The following is a 22,330-nucleotide window of genomic DNA, read 5'->3' as shown; positions in this document are numbered from 1 at the left end:
ATGGGAACATGACATGTTTCATCTCCCACACATAACACGAAAACCAGAAGAAAACACCCCGCGACTACGATTGGAGATGTAGGCATCAAAGGCGTCGAGACCTATGCCAAGCACACCATCCATCTGTGACCATGAAGCACAACTATTCATCTTCCACCAGCCCCGCCTCCATGAATGCTGGACTAGAATGTGAATGTGTACTGCCGCGTGCGCGTGTGTCCGTTTGCCTCGGCGGAACACCACCAGCCCGGTACAGCAAGCGATTTGTGACCGTCAACTAAATTTGAAATCGTTGGCGCATAATCATTGGAATATGCATGTCTCCGTTACAAGGCACGGACAATTAGCTAGACAACACACCCATGATGCAATTAGCTAGACAATTAGCTAGACAACACACCCACGGACAATTAGCACCGACGACTACGGGACGGCCGGACGGTGACGGGGACGTGGACGAAGCCGAGCGGAGCACGCCACCGGAGCGGAGGGAGCGAGCTGAGCACATCGAGTCCAGGGCAGACACGCCGGAGAGACAGGTGCAACGACGCACCCATCCGTCCATCCGCCCGCCCAACCAGGGCCATGCGGCCCAACTACCCGTCGTCCCCGTCTAGACCACGCCCCCCACCTGCCCCGCCCCACCCCACCCCCAACTCCTCCATGAATGCACGCATTTCATCGCTCCAACCACAACGCAGCAGCCCCAGCACCAGCGGCCTCGGCGACGCGGCGCGCATTTATACCACGCAATTCCATCTGGATCTCCACCTGGCCGCAGCACGGGTTTCCTCCTCCCTCCCCGCGCGGCATTCCGTCGAACGGCTTGGCGGCGCGCCTCCGGACGGACCCACGGTAAGCTCCCCCTGCCCTTGCTATGCCCCTGCTTCTGCACGCATCTTCCGATTTTCGCTGGAGCGCTCCGCCTCCGCCTATGCGTGCGGGCGATTGACTGGGCCGGACTTGCCATGGACTCGTACTGACCAGTGATGTACTCGCTCGCTAGCCTCTCCGCCCACGCCGGCCTCAAATCGAGCGCGCGTAGGCTGCCTCCAGGCCCCAATCCAAGCAGCGCAGCGCAGGGCCTTCCTGCTGATTCTCTCTCAGCGCCAGGAGATCACGGGACCAGATACCACTGCTTCTGCGTGCGCGCGGCGTGTGATTCCAGCTAGTCCGTACACGCGGAGCGGACGCGGGGCGAGATCCTGCTAGCAGTCGACCCGTGCCGTCGCCGGATTGCCGGGTTCGCCCCGTCTGGCATTACGTCGAGCGGGTGGTGGGCGCGCGCGACTGGCCGGGTTTTGGGCACACTTGTTGCTTACTTCCTTCTGCTGAATGCCGGAATTCAAGTCCATTTCCCTCTTTGCTCCTGCTTGGACTAACCAGTCCCCTAGTGTGGACTACAGCATTTTTTTCGCGTATTTTTAATGTGATCTCTGGTCTTGCTCTTCTGGTTCTGCTGGTTGTTGACTAGAATTCTGCACTCTCCCATGGCACTCTTGCCGGAGGAATTTCCCGATTTAGCTAGCCGTTAATTAGTGCCACCATGTTGTTGTTTTCTGTAGTACCATTTTAGCATCTGGTACAGAAAAAGGGCACACACATGCCAAACCGAAAAGAAATATCCCAGTGCTGCAATTCTACGCTAATCGGACATAAATGATTGATGCGCTAACGGACGGACTTGTTCTTTTGCTTTTCCCAGCGCTGAAGGTTGGAGGGGGCAATAATGGTGGAATCTGACCAAATAAACGGGACGCCCAACAGGATGTCCTCGGTCGATGAATTCTGTAAAGCGCTCGGGGGTGACTCGCCGATACACAGCGTGCTGGTTGCCAACAATGGGATGGCTGCGGTCAAATTCATGCGCAGCATCCGCACCTGGGCCTTGGAGACCTTTGGGAACGAGAAGGCCATTCTCTTGGTGGCTATGGCAACTCCAGAGGACCTCAGGATAAATGCGGAGCACATAAGAATCGCCGACCAGTTCTTAGAAGTTCCTGGTGGAACGAACAATAACAACTATGCAAATGTACAGCTCATAGTGGAGGTTAGTGCAGTTGATCATCCTTTTTCACCTACTACTTATGGATTACCATGTTCATTATGCTGGATACTTGACTAGTTATTAATCTTTCTGATTCACCTGTCCTGTCACAGATAGCAGAGAGAACTCGGGTTTCTGCAGTTTGGCCTGGCTGGGGTCATGCTTCTGAGAACCCAGAACTTCCGGACGCGCTCATGGAAAAGGGAATCATTTTTCTTGGGCCACCATCAGCCGCGATGGGGGCACTAGGCGATAAGATTGGTTCTTCTCTTATTGCACAAGCAGCAGGAGTTCCAACTCTTCCATGGAGCGGGTCACATGTATGTATACCTTGTCCTATTTCTTTATGGTTTTGCTCTTCTGTTTTTCTCTCCACCACTGTGTATTTCTCAAAACTAAATCAATACACGCTGTAGGTGAAAGTTCCGCAAGAAACCTGCCACTCAATACCTGAGGAGATCTATAAGAACGCTTGTGTTTCAACTACAGACGAAGCAGTTGCTAGTTGTCAGGTGGTGGGGTATCCTGCAATGATCAAGGCATCATGGGGCGGGGGTGGTAAAGGAATAAGGAAGGTTGGTATTCTTTTCATCTTTTCAATTCATCTCTACCTTAGTTATATGGAATGCTCTACTAGAAACAATTACATGTAATTTCCACTGTTCATTTGAAATGAAGTCCAAGTTTTCTGCAATTATTGTATATTAACCAAAGATGTTTTTTATGTCATCAAATGGTTTTATAGGTACATAATGATGATGAGGTCAGAGCATTGTTTAAGCAAGTGCAAGGAGAAGTCCCCGGATCGCCTATATTTATTATGAAGGTGGCATCTCAGGTGATACGTGATAAGCTGATAACAGCCATTATTTTCTGTTGTATCTTTGTGTTACTCATGTTCAGTATTCAGCGAGTGCTTCTTCTGTACTGATATAGTTCATTTAGCTAAAATCTTGCCTTTCTGTACTTTCTTTGTAGAGCCGACATCTAGAGGTTCAGTTGCTCTGTGACAAGCATGGCAACGTGGCAGCACTGCACAGTCGAGACTGTAGTGTTCAAAGAAGGCACCAAAAGGTTAGTTATTCTCCTGAAGCATTGGGTTGTTCAATATCAGTTTTGTTGGAATTAGTCTTAGCCAAACATTTGTGTAGTGAGTACTGGTAGAAGTTCTACAGCTTCAGGGAATAAAAACTTCATTGGACAATGTAGCAATCATATAGTACTGTTTAGCAAAGTGCAAAATGTTGCAGGAGCTATACAAAATTTATGTCTTGGCATTTTCTTAAATGGAATCATTTATTACTGTTAGTTATACTTATACTGTACTAAATAGTTGAATGTTGCATTTTGAATTCAAGAACAAACTTTTTCTTTCTATAGTGATATATGTGTTGTACTTGAAGTTTTTGAACTCAGAATATTGAAAAGTCTAGTGACTGTATTACAGATTATTTTGTAACCAAAAAAATTTAACTAGTGCAAGACAGATAATAGCAGAGAAGTCTTAGCAAAATTATATTTATTTTACTTCTCACGATATATATACTTGTGAAACAGATCATTGAGGAGGGACCAATTACAGTTGCTCCTCCAGAAACAATTAAAGAGCTTGAGCAGGCAGCAAGGCGGCTTGCTAAATGTGTGCAATATCAGGGTGCTGCCACAGTAGAATATCTGTACAGCATGGAAACAGGCGAATACTATTTCCTGGAGCTTAATCCAAGGTTGCAGGTAGAACACCCTGTGACCGAATGGATTGCTGAAATAAACTTACCTGCATCTCAAGTTGTAGTAGGAATGGGCATACCACTCTACAACATTCCAGGTAGGCCAGTTGTCCAACTTGATGGTTGATGATATTATCTCTTTCCCCCCACACTAATCAATATAAGGATAACTGCAGAGATCAGACGCTTTTATGGAATAGAACATGGAGGTGGCTATCACGCTTGGAAGGAAATATCAGCTGTTGCAACTAAATTTGATCTGGACAAAGCACAGTCTGTAAAGCCAAAGGGTCATTGTGTAGCAGTTAGAGTTACTAGCGAGGATCCAGATGATGGGTTTAAGCCTACAAGTGGAAGAGTGGAAGAGCTGAACTTTAAAAGTAAACCCAATGTTTGGGCCTATTTCTCTGTTAAGGCAAGTTTGCATCCATGCAGAATGATCTTTGATACCACATGACATGTCACAACAGCTGCAGCTTATCATTACCCTTGAGTTTTCCTGTTTCTTATGTCGATAAATTTCCTGGTTAAAAACTGTATATTGTGCGGCAAACCTAACCTGAATCATCATTTTTTTTTTCAGTCCGGAGGTGCAATTCACGAGTTCTCTGATTCCCAGTTTGGTAAGTGATGTGCGTAAATTTCTGTTTCCTCATGTATCTCATGATGATGCTTCTCTTAAACAGCATGACTTTTTTCGCAGGTCATGTTTTTGCTTTTGGGGAATCTAGGTCATTGGCAATAGCCAATATGGTACTTGGGTTAAAAGAGATCCAAATTCGTGGAGAGATACGCACTAATGTTGACTACACTGTGGATCTCTTGAATGTAAGATAACCCCACAGCAAACATGTTCTCTGATTACATGGTACATTTATTAAGAAAAACATGGTACAATTTCGTGTGTGTAATTTATGTTCAAAATTTTTCATATCTCCAGGCTGCAGAGTACCGAGAAAATAAGATTCACACTGGTTGGCTAGACAGCAGAATAGCAATGCGTGTTAGAGCAGAGAGGCCCCCATGGTACCTTTCAGTTGTTGGTGGAGCTCTATATGTATGATTTCTTTTTCTGGGGAACTATGATTTATTAGGTGGTTATGAGCTTTCATACAAGATCCATTTTCCATCCTCAAATACTGTGTTTCTTATATTTCAGGAAGCATCAAGCAGGAGCTCGAGTGTTGTAACCGATTATGTTGGTTATCTCAGTAAAGGTCAAATACCACCAAAGGTACATACTATATGATGAATGTTCTTACTGTTTATATTCCAATTTCTATATGAATAAAACTGTCTAACTCTTTCCGTTCACAGCACATCTCTCTTGTCAATTTGACTGTAACACTGAATATAGATGGGAGCAAATATACGGTAATTATCTATAATTTTCTCTTTAATCTTATCCATGCCATACCCATCTAATCCAGTTGGTATCCTTGTCACATCTGCTAATTATTATTTTCTTCTGCAGATTGAGACAGTACGAGGTGGACCCCGTAGCTACAAATTAAGAATTAATGAATCAGAGGTTGAAGCAGAGATACATTCGCTGCGAGATGGTGGACTCTTAATGCAGGTAGATATATCTACCAAGTTTTTATACAAGCGCAATCTATCTAATTTTCTTTTTATTTGGAAATGGTCTGACCAATTTTCAATTGTGAATTTTCTAGTTGGATGGAAACAGTCATGTAATTTACGCCGAGACAGAAGCTGCTGGCACGCGTCTTCTAATCAATGGGAGAACATGCTTATTACAGGTGAAGATAGCTAGATCTGTACTCTCCTCTTGGTTCCTATGTAATATAGGGGTTGTTTCAGTTGTAACTGCAGCTGCAAATTGTATGAAAATACATAAATTAATTATGTCCTCTGAATGATATATTACAGAAAGAGCATGATCCTTCCAGGTTGTTGGCTGATACACCATGCAAGCTTCTTCGGTTTTTGGTCGCGGATGGTTCTCATGTGGTTGCTGATACGCCATATGCTGAGGTGGAGGTCATGAAAATGTGCATGCCACTGTTACTACCGGCCTCTGGTGTCATTCACTTTGTCATGCCTGAGGGTCAGGCCATGCAGGTTCCTCCCCCTCCTCTGTTTGCAGCACTAGATGTACATTCTGACAAAAGTACTATATGGTTCATGCTTGTAATATACGTGCATCTTTTAAATAGTAGCTGAAATGGCTGTCTTTGTGCAGGCGAGTGATCTGATAGCAAGGTTGGATCTTGATGACCCATCTTCTGTGAGAAGGGCTGAACCATTTCATGGCACCTTTCCAAAACTTGGACCTCCTACTGCTATTTCTGGCAAAGTTCACCAAAAGTTTGCTGCAAGTGTGAATTCTGCCCACATGATCCTTGCAGGATATGAACATAACATCAATCATGTAAGGCACATCAAACTGTCAGTGTATACTTGTTCTTCCACTTTTCTTTTCCCTTGTCTATCACATTGCCATGGGAAAACAGAGCATGAGTTCTTCTACAGAGAGAAACTAACCTCTTAATTGTGACAAACTATACCATCTTTCTTCAATCAATAAGTTCCTGACTGTACCTTTTCTTTCAGGTTGTACAAGATTTGCTGAACTGCCTAGACAGCCCTGAGCTCCCTTTCCTGCAGTGGCAAGAACTCATGTCCGTTTTGGCAACCCGACTCCCGAAAGATCTTAGGAATGAGGTGAATAAGTATTCAAGTTATATTTTTTTATCTTAGAGTTATTATTCCATTTTTCATTTCGGCTGCATATCAAATGGATAACTGATTTACCTGTTCTCAGTTGGATGCTAAGTACAAGGAGTATGAGTTGAATGCTGACTTCCGGAAGAGCAAGGATTTCCCTGCCAAGTTGCTAAGGGGAGTCATTGAGGTCAGTTTGAGACTGTTACTTGGCATCCCTTCCTTTTTTATGTGTCATGTTGTTTCCTTACAAAGTCATCATTGCAGGCTAATCTTGCATACTGTTCCGAGAAAGATAGGGTCACTAGTGAGAGGCTTGTAGAGCCACTTATGAGCCTGGTCAAGTCATATGAGGGTGGAAGAGAAAGCCATGCTCGTGCGGTTGTCAAGTCTCTGTTTGAGGAGTATTTATCTGTTGAAGAACTCTTCAGCGATGACATTCAGGTAACTATTTATAATTGCTTGGAATGGTTTGATCGATGCTCACTTTCTGACCAAAACGTGCTAAACCGTTGTGCTTTTTTGTTTTTATATTCTCAGTCTGATGTGATAGAACGTCTACGACTTCAACATGCAAAAGACCTTGAGAAGGTCGTATATATTGTGTTCTCCCACCAGGTAATGTCTTCTATTGTGCAATCTGTTGACTTGATATGCAAAATTTTCGTGCTGACAATTTGTGTTCTTTTGAAGGGTGTGAAAAGTAAAAATAAATTAATACTACGGCTTATGGAAGCATTGGTCTATCCAAATCCATCTGCATACAGGGACCAGTTGATTCGCTTCTCTGCCCTGAACCATACAGCATACTCGGGGGTAAAATTGAGTTTGGATGATCTGCATCTATTTATTTTGCACATGATATGATAGTCTAGAAAAATAAAATAAATCTATTGTAATTGATGCAGCTGGCGCTTAAAGCAAGCCAACTTCTTGAGCACACCAAATTGAGTGAACTCCGCACAAGCATAGCAAGAAGCCTTTCAGAGCTGGAGATGTTTACTGAGGAAGGAGAGCGGATTTCAACACCTAGGAGGAAGATGGCTATCAATGAAAGGATGGAAGATTTAGTATGTGCACCGGTTGCAGTTGAAGACGCCCTTGTGGCTTTGTTTGATCACAGTGATCCTACTCTTCAGCGGAGAGTAGTCGAGACATACATACGCAGATTGTATCAGGTATCACTGATTTTTTTTTACTACACTCTTTCTTGAGACAACTAGAACATTAACAAATTTATGCCGGCTAACTCACAATCACCTTCCAGCATTATCTTGTAAGGGGCAGCGTCCGGATGCAATGGCATAGGTCTGGTCTAATTGCTTTATGGGAATTCTCTGAAGAGCATATTGAACAAAGAAATGGGCAATCTGCGTCACTTCTAAAGCCACAAGTAGAGGATCCAATTGGCAGGCGATGGGGTGTAATGGTTGTAATCAAGTCTCTTCAGCTTCTGTCAACTGCAATTGAAGCTGCATTAAAGGAGACTTCACACTACGGAGCAGGTGTTGGAAGTGTCTCAAATGGTAATCCTATAAATTTGAACGGCAGCAATATGCTGCACATTGCTCTGGTTGGTATCAACAATCAGATGAGCACTCTTCAAGACAGGTTTGTTTACACTCTATTCTTATGTGGTTTGTTGTTATTGCACAGGAGACGAGTGTGATTCTGTGAACTGGTCGTTAATTTCATGATTTTTTAGTTACCTCTTCCACTCTGTTTTCTCTTTATAGTGGTGATGAGGATCAAGCGCAAGAAAGGATCAACAAACTCTCCAAGATTTTGAAGGATAACACTATAACATCACATCTCAATGGTGCTGGTGTTAGGGTTGTCAGCTGCATTATCCAAAGAGATGAAGGGCGTTCACCAATGCGCCACTCCTTCAAATGGTCATCTGACAAGTTATATTATGAGGAGGACCCGATGCTCCGCCATGTGGAACCTCCTTTGTCCACCTTCCTTGAATTGGTATTCAGCTTTTGTTTTGGCTTATGTTCCCTTCAATAATACCAGTACCTCTTAACAGTTTATGTGTAAATACAGGACAAAGTGAATTTAGAAGGTTACAATGACGCGAAATACACCCCATCACGTGATCGCCAGTGGCACATGTACACACTAGTAAAGAACAAGAAAGATCCGAGATCAAATGACCAAAGGATGTTTCTTCGTACCATAGTCAGACAGCCAAGTGTGACCAATGGGTTTTTGTTTGGAAGTATTGATAATGAAGTTCAAGCTTCGTCATCATTCACATCTAACAGCATACTCAGATCATTGATGGCAGCTCTAGAAGAAATAGAGTTGCGTGCTCACAGTGAGACTGGGATGTCAGGCCACTCCCACATGTATCTGTGCATAATGAGAGAACAACGGTTGTTTGATCTAATTCCATCTTCAAGGTCAGTCAAAATTTATTTATGTTCTCAACAGATTATATTGCATTAAATATGTTCATAGATGTTCACTTGGTTTTTGCTTCTCATTATGTTAGGATGACGAATGAAGTTGGTCAAGATGAGAAGACAGCATGCACACTATTGAAGCATATGGTTATGAATATATATGAGCATGTTGGTGTCAGGATGCATCGCCTTTCCGTGTGCCAGTGGGAAGTGAAGCTATGGTTGGATTCTGATGGGCAGGCTAATGGTGCTTGGAGAGTTGTTGTTACCAGTGTAACTGGGCATACCTGCACTGTTGATGTAAGTTACCTTAGCTATTGCACTGCTACGCGAGCATTATCATCTACAGTTTTGCAAATACTACCTCTGATGGATAAAGCCCCACAGATCATCAAATATGATTTTGTTAGCTTATCTAGTTAGTGAATAGAAAATGTTCATCACCCCCATTATGAGTGTAATGGGTAATCTCTCAATTTTTGCCTTTCAAAGTTCTATTAAACACTACTTAAAAGACTTGTAAGTACCAGGTACCATTTTCTCTTTATTGCTCTTATGCTTGAATTATTTTGACTTTCAGATTTACCGAGAAGTGGAGGACCCCAATACACATAAGCTTTTCTATCGCTCTGCCACACCCACAGCTGGTCCTTTGCATGGCATTGCATTGCATGAGCCATACAAACCTTTGGATGCTATTGACCTGAAACGTGCCGCTGCTAGGAAAAATGAAACCACATACTGCTATGATTTCCCATTGGTGCGTTAGCTACATCTCTTTTCTTTTTTTCTCTACAATTGGTTAACAAGATTAACTAAGATTGGTAATAATACTCTGTCCGCAGGCATTTGAAACAGCATTGAAGAAGTCATGGGAATCTGGTATTTCACATGTTGCAGAATCTAATGAGCATAACCAGCGGTATGCTGAAGTGACAGAGCTTATATTTGCTGATTCAACTGGATCATGGGGTACTCCTTTGGTTCCAGTTGAGCGTCCTCCAGGTAGCAACAATTTTGGTGTTGTTGCTTGGAACATGAAGCTCTCCACACCAGAATTTCCAGGTGGCCGGGAGATTATAGTTGTTGCAAATGATGTGACATTTAAAGCTGGGTCTTTTGGTCCTAGAGAAGATGCATTCTTTGATGCTGTCACAAATCTTGCTTGTGAGAGGAAAATTCCTCTAATCTACTTGTCAGCAACTGCTGGTGCAAGGCTCGGTGTAGCAGAGGAAATAAAGGCATGCTTCCATGTTGGATGGTCTGATGACCAGAGCCCTGAACGTGGTTTTCACTACATTTACCTCACTGAACAAGATTATTCACGTCTAAGCTCTTCAGTTATAGCCCATGAGCTAAAAGTACCAGAAAGCGGAGAAACCAGATGGGTTGTTGATACCATTGTTGGGAAAGAGGACGGACTTGGTTGTGAGAATCTACATGGAAGTGGTGCCATTGCCAGTGCCTACTCTAAGGCATATAGAGAGACATTTACTCTGACATTTGTGACTGGCCGAGCTATTGGAATTGGGGCCTATCTTGCTCGGTTAGGAATGCGGTGTATACAACGTCTTGATCAACCAATTATTTTGACTGGGTATTCTGCACTGAACAAGCTCCTGGGGCGCGAGGTTTATAGCTCTCAGATGCAACTGGGTGGCCCCAAAATCATGGCTACAAATGGAGTTGTTCATCTCACTGTGTCAGATGATCTTGAAGGTGTTTCTGCTATCTTGAAATGGCTCAGCTATGTTCCTCCCTATGTTGGTGGTCCTCTTCCTATTGTAAAATCTCTTGATCCACCAGAGAGAGCTGTAACATACTTTCCAGAGAATTCATGTGATGCCCGTGCTGCCATCTGTGGCATTCAGGACACTCAAGGCAAGTGGTTGAGTGGTATGTTTGACAGAGAAAGCTTTGTGGAAACTTTAGAAGGATGGGCCAAAACTGTTATTACCGGAAGGGCAAAGCTGGGTGGGATTCCAGTTGGTATCATAGCTGTGGAAACCGAGACAGTGATGCAAGTAATCCCTGCTGACCCTGGTCAGCTTGATTCTGCCGAGCGTGTAGTCCCTCAAGCTGGACAGGTGTGGTTCCCAGATTCGGCCGCAAAAACAGCCCAGGCACTGCTGGATTTCAACCGTGAAGAGCTCCCGTTGTTCATACTTGCTAACTGGAGAGGCTTTTCTGGTGGGCAAAGGGATCTGTTTGAAGGAATCCTTCAGGCTGGTTCTATGATTGTTGAGAATCTGAGGACGTATAAGCAGCCTGCTTTTGTGTACATACCAAAGGCTGGAGAGCTGCGTGGAGGTGCATGGGTTGTGGTGGACAGCAAGATCAATCCTGAGCACATTGAGATGTATGCCGAGAGGACTGCGAGAGGGAATGTCCTTGAGGCACCAGGACTCATTGAGATCAAGTTCAAGCCAAATGAACTGGAAGAGAGTATGCTAAGGCTGGACCCTGAGTTGATCAGCCTCAATGCTAAACTCCTTAAAGAAACTAGTGCTAGCCCTAGTCCTTGGGAAACGGCGGCGGCGGCGGAGACCATCAGGAGGAGCATGGCTGCCCGGAGGAAGCAGCTGATGCCCATATATACTCAGGTTGCCACCCGGTTTGCTGAGTTGCACGACACCTCTGCGAGAATGGCTGCCAAAGGTGTCATCAGTAAGGTGGTGGACTGGGAGGAGTCCCGGGCCTTCTTCTACAGGAGACTGTTAAGGAGGCTTGCCGAGGACTCACTCGCCAAACAAGTCAGAGAAGCCGCCGGCGAGCAGCAGATGCCCACTCACAGAGCAGCGTTGGAGTGCATCAAGAAATGGTATCTGGCTTCTCAAGGAGGAGACGGCGAGAAGTGGAGCGACGATGAAGCCTTCTTTGCCTGGAAAGATGATCCTGACAAGTATGGCAAGTATCTTGAGGAGCTGAAAGCTGAGAGAGCGTCCACACTGCTGTCGAATCTCGCTGAAACCTCTGACGCCAAGGCCTTGCCCAACGGTCTCTCGCTCCTCCTCAGCAAAGTAAGTTTCTTTTGCTTATTAGTATGTGTTTTTTCTTGTATACATTTCCTAATAAGTTTCTTTTGCTTCTTTGTTTCTGTATAATTTTCCTAGTTATATTCTTTCTTTTCTTTCTGTTCCTAAGTTCATCTCTCTGATACACACATTTGATTGATTGTACAGATGGATCCTGCAAAGAGGGAGCAGGTAATGGATGGCCTCAGGCAGCTTCTTGGTTGATGACTGGCCTGCCCTTTGATAACGCATCCATTCAGCCAGCATAAACCGGCCTTGCTTGTTGCCACCAAACAAGTCCTGTCTATGGTGGACTGGGTACCAACGGAAGTGCAGACGACAAGCAAATTTTACTTGTGTGGCGATCTACAGGAGAGGGGAGGGTTCAGTGGAAGAAGACTGAACACATTGTTTGCACATAGGTAGGTGGCATTCCAGAAACATTTGTATATTTTATTATTACAAATAGGCACACACAAAGCATATGTATGCTGGATAGATATTCAGTGTGAGTTGTTGCAATGCAAGATTCATCATCTTAATTTACGAGATATGTGTGATGATCGTCGTGCTAGTCGTAGTTTCCTCAGTGGGAGGGAATGCTGAGTTTTCTTTCGCTGCAGTTATGTGATGTATACTCTGAGAACTTTGGGGGTGATATGTTGGATGTTTTAGCAGTTTCATGATGATAAATGAAATTGGGGGCGCGGCCCCTTACAGCAACCTTTTTTTTTTCTTCTAAAATTAATATATGGATTGTTTGTTCTTCATTGAGAACAAAGTGATTATCTTTCTTTTCAATTCTTTTGAGCTGCTGGTTGCGCAAAAACGCCTGCAGTGAAAATAAGCTGTTGAAAAAGTTGTAGTCTGCAGTAGTTCTTTTCAGTTTCCAGAGATGGTCATTCTGCAGCAAAAGCGTTATCTTGAGCCGAGTGCTCTTCACTCTGTTTTTCGTTGCAATATTCAGTCTCCAGACAGGTTTCCACACGTTTGCCTTTGATCTCCATGGCCTGCAATCTCCGGGGAATCCAGCACGAGAATGAATGTGAGACGACGCCGTGGCAAATAAACCGGGGAACGTTTGCCTTTGATCTCCATGGCCTGCAATCTCCGGGGAATCCAGCACGAGAATGAATGTGAGACGACGCCGTGGCAAACAAACCGGGGAACGTTTGCCTTTGATCTCCATGGCCTGCAATCTCCGGGGAATCCAGCACGAGAATGAATGTGAGACGACGCCGTGGCAAATAAACCGGAGAACGTTTGCCTTTGATTTCCATGGCCTGCAATCTCTGGGGAATCCAGCACGAGAATGAATGTGAGACGATGCCGTGGCAAATAAACCGGGGAATTTCTCAAGAACAGAGAGCGGAGTGCGCGGCCTGATTTTCTGAACTTCGCAAGAGCCAACAGAACACAGGCGGAATAATCGCCTTCCGACCTCGCCGCCGTCAACCTCACGGCCGCGGACTCGCCGGCGCTGTCCCCGACGTCGAACGTTGAACGCCACCGTCACCGGGACGAACGCCACCGCCGTCGAGCGCACCCGCCTTTTGCTATCTTGTCCGTCCGACCCACTCCCTATCAATCATCATGTCAGAAATACAGTCAAATTGTCTGCATCCAACGCCGATTGTTTACCCTTGCGCAGCTGCGCTACGCGGCAATCGCAAACATAATAAACTACTTCCCCTTCGTCGACAATGTCGCATGCCCGCATGGTCCAACGACGGGTTCTTGTCGACTCCGGCATCCTACACCAATAACCATCTGTGAAAAGCTCCACGGTAAACAACAGACGACACAAGGACACAGAGGAGGTGGGTACAGACGTACAGTCGATGGCCGCGCAGCGCTCCGGCGCGGCGGGCGTGGCCGCCGGCGACGACGCGGACCGAGCCCGGCTGCGCCAGCTCGGCTACAAGCAGGAGCTCAAGCGCGGGCTCGGCGTGGTCTCCAACTTCGCCTTCTCCTTTTCCATCATCTGCGTGATGGCCGGCGTCACCACCACGTACAACGCTGGGCTGAGGTACGGCGGACCGGCGTCCATGACCCTCGGCTGGCTGGTCGTGGCCTTCTTCAACGGCTGCGTCGCGCTGTCCATGGCCGAGATCTGCTCGGCGTACCCGACCTCCGGCGGGCTCTACTACTGGAGCGCCAAGCTCGCCGGCGACAAGTGGGCGCCTCTTGCTTCCTGGATCACCGGCTGGTGTGTGTACTCTCTTACCTTAGTTTGATCATCATGAGATTTTCTGATCATTTTTTGAAGACTATTTTCAGATTATTGACATGGTACCATACTAGTATATGATTTGGTAATTTGGTCGACAATATCTCAATACAATTTGGAATTGCATGCCAAAAGCTCGAGCAGACGGCGTGTGACTGTGTGCACTCTCTTACCTTAGTTGAGATTTTTTTATCAGTTTTAGAAGGCTATTTTTGGGATTATTGGCATGGAGTCATGGAAACTAGTGTACATGATTTGGTAGCTTCGTCGATGATATCTCTGAGGTTTTTTTTTAAATATAAAATATCAATCAATCAGTATATCTCAATACAATATCGAATGTGCATCCCTATAACCCCTACACCTTCTTCTTGGGCGCCGCCCTTCCCCCGAGCAATGCTACAACGATGGACAGAGTTTACAGAGTTTGCGGAAGAGTCAATTACACCGGTGGTGTTAGGACTTGGTGTAAACGGTCACTTTAGTGCTAGAACTTGTGGCATACATTGAACTGGTGCAAAAACTTGGCTCGGGTGTGCAAATACGATGCTAATCATGTTTGTATATGCCCGCATCACTGACGAGGCATGCCAGCATGGCGTGGGGCCCGTTGTTAGTGACCAAACAATGAAGACAAGGCGTGTGTATTTTTCTTTTTTTCCTAGAAAGCCATTGTCTTTTATTTTTTTCACAAAAAGACCCTGATAGGCGGGTCCCAGCTGTCAGCAGCAAAAATAATAATTGAACGGAAAAATAGTGCCAAAACTGACAAGGCGAACTAGCGACCTCCAATTTAACGTGTCCGCTGCTATCATGGGCCAAAACTGACATCAGCTTGTCAGTTCGTGTGGCCCATTTTTAATATGTTACTATTTTTTTTTGCAGTTTGTAAAAATATATTTAAATTATAACTATAATAACCTACATATTATTTTAAATATTTTCTCTTTTTATCTATATTATTTAAAACTATAATTCCATTTTTTAATAAAAATTCAGAAAAAACTAACATTTTGGAAATGTTAAAAAAACTAACGGTATGCTCAGGGTTCGAGTCTCCGCGGCTGCATCATTTTTACGATGTTTTCCTATTTTTTGTTATTCAACTGAGGATATATAGATTGTGTTTCTTTTTTTTTTCTCAAAAATATAGCCTGTGTTTCCTTAATGTACATGAATGGTGAATGGGTTGGCTGGCTAACTTTCCGAGCAGGGAACTTGAGGTTGCTTGGGTTTGAAACCTGAGCATACCTTTTTTTCCATTCAATTAAAATTTGTGCTGCAAATAGCTGGGACCGGTTGTCAGCAGCTTTTCTATGAAAAAAAAAACGAGGGGGTTTCATACAAAAAAGCATGCCACACGCCTTGTCTTCATTGTTGGGTCACTGACAAACAGGCCCCATGCCACGCTAGCATGCCTCGTCAGCGTCGTGGGTGTATACAAACACGATTAGCACGTATTGCAAGTCCGAGTCAAGTTTTGACCACTCGATGTATGCACAAGTTGCACACTAAAGTGACCAATCCAAGTTCTATCACCACCGTTAATTGACTCTTTCGGAATGATGCTAGCCGGCAGTTTTTTATTGAATAAGAGCCACACCCCCCTCAAATCCGAAATAACAAAATCCATTTCCGTCATTTAGAGCCTCCCCCTCATTCCGTCCCGTCACCCTCTGACTCCCCTCCACTAGCAACACCGCTGCTGCGTTTGTCTCCGGCTCGGCCTCGAATCTACACCTCCATTCTCCCCCGAATCAACTGATCCGAATTCAAAATGCAGACAACCTACATATAGCATACGCGATATTGAATTGCATGTCCATTCAAAAGCTCGAGCCGACGTGATATGGTTTAACAAACAATATTCATTATTTATTTCCACTTTTTGTGTTACCGCAATCACGCTGGTGGTCTATGTTTTATTTTATGTTCCATTTTACCTTTTGCAGGTTCAACCTTGTGGGCCAGGTATGCTCAAACATGTTGGTGGTCTATTTGGTTCAAAGCGGATATGGTGCACCCACATGACAAACTTCCTAATAATCCAATCTCTTTTCTAAACTCTTCTAGTGGGCTCTCACCACGAGCACGGACTTCTCATTGGCGCAGCTCGTCCAAGTGATCATCTTGCTTGGCACCGGTGGAGCCAACGGCGGTGGCTACATGGCCTCCAAGTACGTTGTTTTGGCCATCCACGGCTCCCTCCTCATCCTGCACGGGCTCATCAATAGCCTCCCCATCCGGTGGTTGTCCTGGTTCGGCCACCTCGGTGCATTTTGGAACACTGCAGGTATATAATCATTCTGAGGGTTACGACATTTGGCATCAATCGATGCAGAGGTCGAGAGAGTCTTTTTTTCTTCTTTAGAAGATGCATTTGAACATATGACTATGTGATTATTGATCAACTTATTGTTCTTGAACTTAGCATATGTTAATATGTTAGGTGCCTTTGTCCTGGTGATCATGATTCCGGTTGTTGCCAAGGAAAGAGCGAGTGTTGAGTTCATCTTTACACATTTCAACACGGACAATGACATGGGGATCCATGACAAGGCCTACATTCTAGCTGTGGGGCTTCTAACGAGCCAATACTCATTGCTTGGTTATGATGCATCGGCTCACATGGTACACATCTTCTCCTGTCCCAATACTGGTAGCTACTCATGTTGATGGTTATTTGTCTTATCCTCTTGCGCATATATATGTATTTGAGTGCAATTGTATCGCCTCAATGTGAAATTTGGGTCAAGAAAGCTCACATTATCGGGAATAAATTTGCAGATTGAGGAAACGAAGAACGCAGATTGGAGTGGACCGATCGGGATCATCACGTCTGTTGCTCTCTCGACCGTGTTTGGTTGGATCTTCCTTGTGGCTCTAACATCCATCATGACGAACATACCATACCTACTAGACCCCCGCAATGATGCTGCCGGGTATGCCGCTGCGCAAGCGCTTTACACTGCCTTCCACCAAAGGTATGGCAGTGGGGTCGGAGGGCTCGTCTGCATAGGCATCGTCGCATTCGGCATCTTCCTCGCGGGTGTTGCATGTGTCACCAGTAATTCAAGGTTTGGTAGTGATTCAACCACCACATATCAATTGACATATTAGTGTTGATATTTCTTGTGCTCCAAATTATTCGATATTAAAGTCAAGTTTTTCTCTATATTTTATCAATTCTATAGAAAAGTCATATTAGTATATATCGTACAACATCAAATTTATGTAGTACCAAAATCATATTTTATGCTGAATCTAATGAAACTAATTTGGTCTTGTAGTTGTTGATATTTTTCGATAAACTTGGTCAAACTTTGTATGTTTTATTTATTATGAAAAATCCATAATAATTTGGAACCTAATGACTATTTGCTAAGTTGCTATCACATTTCCATATAGGATGGGCTATGCCTTCTCGAGGGACAAGGCGATGCCGTTCTCGCACGTGTGGCACCGGGTGAGCAGGAACGAGGTGCCTCTCAATGTTGTGTGGCTCTGTGTGGTTGTCGCCTTCATAATGGCTCTCACGATGCGTAATACCTCTGCCATCTCGATCTCGACTCGAAGCACCAAACCTTTACAACATGAACGCATGATTCGTGTCAAGGACTTGCTAGCACACCTAAAACTTGACGTTCCTATTTTTGTGTGTGTTTCTTGTCTTCGGATGTAGTCTCTCGGAAGCCAGGTGGCATTCCAAGCAATGGTGTCGATTGCGACACTAGGGCAGTACATCTCCTACGTGCTACCCATCTTCTTCCGTGTGACGACGGCCCGGAGGTCATTCAGCCCAGGGCCATTCCACCTAGGGAGGTACAGTATTGTCATCGGCTGGGCAGCAGTCCTCTGGGTGGCCTTGCTCACCGTGCTCTTCTCATTGCCTGTGGCGTACCCAATCGCCAAGGACAACTTCAACTACACGCCGGTGGCCGTCGGTGGTGTGCTGCTGCTCAGTGCCGGCTCATGGGTGTTCCATGCCCGGTTCTGGTTCAAAGGACCCATCGTAAATGTTGACATGTAGAATTTTGTGCCTTGTAAACTTTAGTTTATTTGATATGTGGTGGATGAGTTTACACATGGAGCTGCATTACCAAGAAGCTCTTTAGGTAGGTTGGTCGTTGGGACAATTTGGCATAGTGTACTCTATGGACATGCAAAAAGTATCTAGTCAATGGTTTAGAAAACCAACATTCGACAATGATAAAATTTACCAAAAAACGGCAATTTTTGCACACGCATGGGGGCCAGGGCAGAGATGTCAACAATAGAACATGCAAGGGGGATTTCTGACCACATTGACCAAACCGAAGGATGGAGATGATGCGGGGAGAGGCATCCAACAGTGTGAGGATGCCTCTCACGAACAGTTGCATGGCGACCCGCCGAAATTTAGACCGGTCCACCGGCGCTAGTGCCTGGCGTTGGCCAATGCTTAAGCAGTTTGTCTAATTCACATCTAGATGTTTTTTAAGGATGTCACATCTAAGTTCCTACAAGTATATAATATAGCAACAAGAAATAAAAAAACTAGGATAAAAAAAATAGACCACAAACAGAGTGGACATCAGCTTAGATGTGACATAGTTATGTCACATCTAGATGTGTCCTAGACAGACCCATGCTTAAGGCACGTTGCGTCGACTCATTCCTTCCAACAGATACACCTCGATGACAAAATTATTTGACCTGGGTACTCTGTCACCTTCACCCGTGCCAATCTTCGGGGGCACAAAATCTAATCAACACTCCACATCCTTTTTCTCTCAGATAAACATATGCAATACCCAATCCAAGTCCAAGATCCGGGGCCAACCAGATGACGGAGGACCGTTCACCGTGACAGAGGAAGATCAACCTTTCAAACGATCATGTTATATTATCCTACCACTCCCCGTCATGGCGATCAGGTCATCAGAGATTCAGAGTCAAACTCGTATCTTCTTTCTTTGAGAAACAAACAATGGCGCGCGGCCGGCGATATTTTTCCATGTGGCTGCGCTACGTGACAAGTGATCATAAATTATCTCCTTGCCGTCAACAATGGCGGGTCACCCGAAAGGGACCTCGCCCGAATGGTCCAAGCCGCGGACAGTTTCCACTAAGCCACTCGCTCACTCTCTTGTTGACTCCCTGCTCACCGGAGACCGAGGAGCTCACTCGCTGGCAAACAGAGCTAGAGACGATCGATGGCCGTGTCACGCTCCGGTGCGGCGGGGGTGGCCGGCGGCGGCGACACGACCGACGACGCGGACCGAGCGCGGCTGCACAAGCTCGGCTACAAGCAGGAGCTCAAGCGCGGCCTCTCGTACGTCGCACGCCTGCTCTGCTCTGCTTCGCCATCGTATCATCGGCGTTTGCGCGCAGCTCTATCCGTTGGATTGATTGATTCTGGTGCTTTTCTTGGGCTGTGCGCAGCCTCATGTCCAACTTCGCCTTCTCCTTCTCCATCATCTCCGTCATGGCGGGCGTCACCACCACCTACAACAGCGGGCTGAGGTACGGCGGGCCGGCGTCCATGACGCTCGGGTGGCTGGTGGTGGCGGCCTTCAACGGCTGCGTCGCGCTGTCCATGGCGGAGATCTGCTCCGCGTACCCGACCTCCGGCGGGCTCTACTACTGGAGCGCCAAGCTCGCCGGCAGGGAGTGGGCGCCCCTCGCCTCCTGGGTCACCGGCTGGTTCAACATCGTCGGACAGGTACGCCGCTGGCATTTGTACATCGTGATCACCTCCTGTTTTGACACGTTGCTGACGGTGTTATAACTGTCCTAGTGGGCTGCTACGACGAGCACGGACTTCTCCCTGGCGCAGCTGGTCCAGGTGATCGTCTTGCTGGGCACCGGCGGGGCCAACGGCGGCGGGTACACGGCCTCCAAGTACGTCGTGCTGGCCATCCACGGCTTCTTCCTCGTCCTGCACGGCCTCATCAACAGCCTCCCCATCCGGTGGCTGTCCTGGTGCGGCAAGCTCGGCGCGTTCTGGAACACGGCGGGCGCGTTCACGCTGGTGATCCTCATCCCGGCGGTGGCCAAGGAGAGGGCCAGCGCCAAGTTCATCTTCACGCACTTCAACGACGACAACGGCATGGGCATCCATGGCAAGGCCTACATTCTCGCCCTCGGCCTCCTCACCAGCCAGTACTCTCTGCTCGGCTACGACGCGTCCGCTCACATGGTACGCTGCTGCTCATCCTAGCTAGATTTCCATGGAGTTTCGTGAAGATCTAAAGATCGACCATGGCAGATTGAAGAGACGAAGAACGCGGACTGGAGCGGGCCGATGGGGATCATCAGCTCGGTGGCCCTCTCGACCACGTTCGGGTGGATCTTCCTGGTGGCGCTGACGTCGATCGTGACGGACATACCGTACCTGCTCAGCCCGGACAACGACGCCGGCGGCTACGCCGTCGCCCAGGCCCTATACGACGCCTTCGACAGGAGGTACGGCAGCGGCGTGGGAGGGCTGGTCTGCGTCGGGGTCGTCGCCGTCGGCATCTTCTTCGCCGGCGCCATGTGCATCGCCAGCAACTCGAGGATGGGGTACGCCTTCTCGAGGGACAGGGCGATGCCGCTCTCGCGGGTGTGGCTCCGTGTGAGCAAGAACGAGGTGCCCCTCAACGTCGTCTGGCTCTCCGTCGTCGTCGCCTTCGTCATGGCCCTCACGGTGCGTGCAACGTCGATCTCCGCCATGAATCTCCAGACACCCGACCATGATTTTTACAGCTGATTTTGGTACGTGTGTGCGTGCAGTCGCTGGGGAGTCAGGTGGCGTTCCAGGCGATGGTGTCGATCGCGACGCTGGGGCAGTACATCGCCTACGCGCTGCCCATCTTCTTCCGGGTGACGACGGCGAGGAGGTCGTTCGTGCCGGGGCCGTTCCACCTCGGGAGATACGGGGTCGCCGTCGGCTGGGCCGCCGTCCTCTGGGTGGCCTTCCTCACCGTGCTCTTCTCGCTGCCGGTGGCGTACCCGGTGGCCAAGGACAACTTCAACTACACGCCGGTGGCCGTCGGCGGCGTGTTGCTGCTCAGCGTCGGCGCGTGGGTGGTCAGCGCGAGGTTCTGGTTCGAGGGGCCCATCACTAATGTCGACTTGTAGCTACGGACCAAACAATTCACGTGTCGCATAGCTTCTCGTTTGGAACTTTGGATTGTATATAGTATATCGGCGCTGCTAAAAATCAGTCGCGAAGTCTCAGTCGACTGGCTAGCCGTCCGATCTGTAGCACCTTGTAGATTCGTGCTGGGTCACTTTTGTCCCTTGTTTCGGCCTGTTAAGGCGTGGGCAGGCCCGCTTTTGTTTTTCCCCGTCGAACTGGTAATCCCGGTACGCGAGCGCTGCTGATGGGCTGGGGCTGGGCTGTGTTTTGGTGCGGGTCGTTTTTATTTTCTGTGTTTGTTTTGGGGCTGCATTAAAGAGTGAGGAAGGGGAAGCGGCCACCCCGTGATGATTAAGAAGAGGAAAACGCCAAGTTAACTGCACTTTTTAGTGTTTAATTTCAGTTAGTTTAGTTCTTTTGCTTCTTATTCTGAAATTATTCTGATATAATTGTAGCGCTGTGTGAGTAAGCAACGTGAGGTCTTGTCCTGGGACTGATGCCAATTGCATGTCTGCTGCACCGTAGCAGTTTGTCACTGTGCCCATGTATCCAGTAGAGTAGTTAGGATTTTGTATGTCCATACTCCCCCCCCCCCCTCCCCCCCAACGCCTTCTTTTTTGTTTGTATCAAATATGTGATTAGTAGTTTCAAGCAGAGAATCGCCCCCATAGTTTAGACCTTATTTTTTTAGGTTTAATTTTTTGTGCGTTCATGCACAATAGTGTCTCTCGCTCATGCGTGTCTATCGGCAATGTTGGTGTGGTGGATTTTTTGATGATGAAACTTGTTTCTTTGCTTGTAGGTAGATTCACTTATCTCGATAAATAAAGCTCCGCTTTTATGTGCCACTGTCAAGTGTCATTCAGATTTTTCCCTTTTATTGCTATTTATTTTGAGGTTCTTTCCAGTAAAGATTGTTTTGCAACTAGTAGTACTAAATTTCTTTTAGTAGGCCAAGAGACTGAAGATGAAGTGTGTTTCTCCATTGAATTGTACAGCAAGTAGTTTTTTATCAACACCTTTTTTTATGTTTATGCGTACTTGTAGATACATTTTTACACCCCCTCTGTACAGAGAGTATAGTGCATTTTTTACACCATATGTTCAT

At 46.5% G+C, this 22,330-nt stretch overlaps 3 protein-coding genes across 3 annotated transcripts; all 3 read left to right on the top strand.

Moving 5' to 3' along the window:
• The first annotated feature begins 639 nt into the window (after positions 1-639).
• LOC542886 (acetyl-CoA carboxylase 1) lies at positions 640-12,622 on the top strand. Its single transcript, NM_001401688.1, has 30 exons — positions 640-855; positions 1,706-2,050; positions 2,161-2,367; positions 2,464-2,622; positions 2,793-2,885; positions 3,026-3,121; positions 3,605-3,872; positions 3,951-4,189; positions 4,358-4,397; positions 4,478-4,602; positions 4,715-4,831; positions 4,934-5,008; positions 5,092-5,148; positions 5,249-5,353; positions 5,451-5,537; positions 5,668-5,859; positions 5,981-6,169; positions 6,352-6,462; positions 6,563-6,652; positions 6,730-6,906; positions 7,003-7,080; positions 7,156-7,278; positions 7,371-7,640; positions 7,730-8,073; positions 8,199-8,436; positions 8,512-8,870; positions 8,963-9,173; positions 9,454-9,633; positions 9,719-11,893; positions 12,056-12,622. The coding sequence occupies exons 2-30, from the start codon at positions 1,730-1,732 to the stop codon at positions 12,110-12,112; spliced, it is 6,783 nt and encodes a 2,260-aa protein (NP_001388617.1). The 5' UTR covers positions 640-855; positions 1,706-1,729; the 3' UTR covers positions 12,113-12,622.
• Positions 12,623-13,728: 1,106 nt separating this feature from the next.
• LOC123059374 (amino-acid permease BAT1 homolog) lies at positions 13,729-18,147 on the top strand. The gene is made up of 7 exons (XM_044481956.1): positions 13,729-14,096; positions 16,070-16,088; positions 16,191-16,410; positions 16,567-16,748; positions 16,905-17,194; positions 17,526-17,654; positions 17,799-18,147. The coding sequence occupies exons 1-7, from the start codon at positions 13,729-13,731 to the stop codon at positions 18,145-18,147; spliced, it is 1,557 nt and encodes a 518-aa protein (XP_044337891.1).
• Positions 18,148-19,198: 1,051 nt separating this feature from the next.
• LOC123059373 (amino-acid permease BAT1 homolog) lies at positions 19,199-21,617 on the top strand. Its single transcript, XM_044481955.1, has 5 exons — positions 19,199-19,431; positions 19,542-19,821; positions 19,897-20,298; positions 20,368-20,787; positions 20,874-21,617. The coding sequence occupies exons 1-5, from the start codon at positions 19,313-19,315 to the stop codon at positions 21,219-21,221; spliced, it is 1,569 nt and encodes a 522-aa protein (XP_044337890.1). The 5' UTR covers positions 19,199-19,312; the 3' UTR covers positions 21,222-21,617.
• Positions 21,618-22,330: the final 713 nt, after the last annotated feature.

The sequence above is a fragment of the Triticum aestivum genome, chromosome 3A (assembly GCF_018294505.1).
Source record: "Triticum aestivum cultivar Chinese Spring chromosome 3A, IWGSC CS RefSeq v2.1, whole genome shotgun sequence".
Taxonomy (NCBI): domain Eukaryota; kingdom Viridiplantae; phylum Streptophyta; class Magnoliopsida; order Poales; family Poaceae; genus Triticum; species Triticum aestivum.
This window is presented reverse-complemented; position numbering and strand designations above follow the sequence as displayed.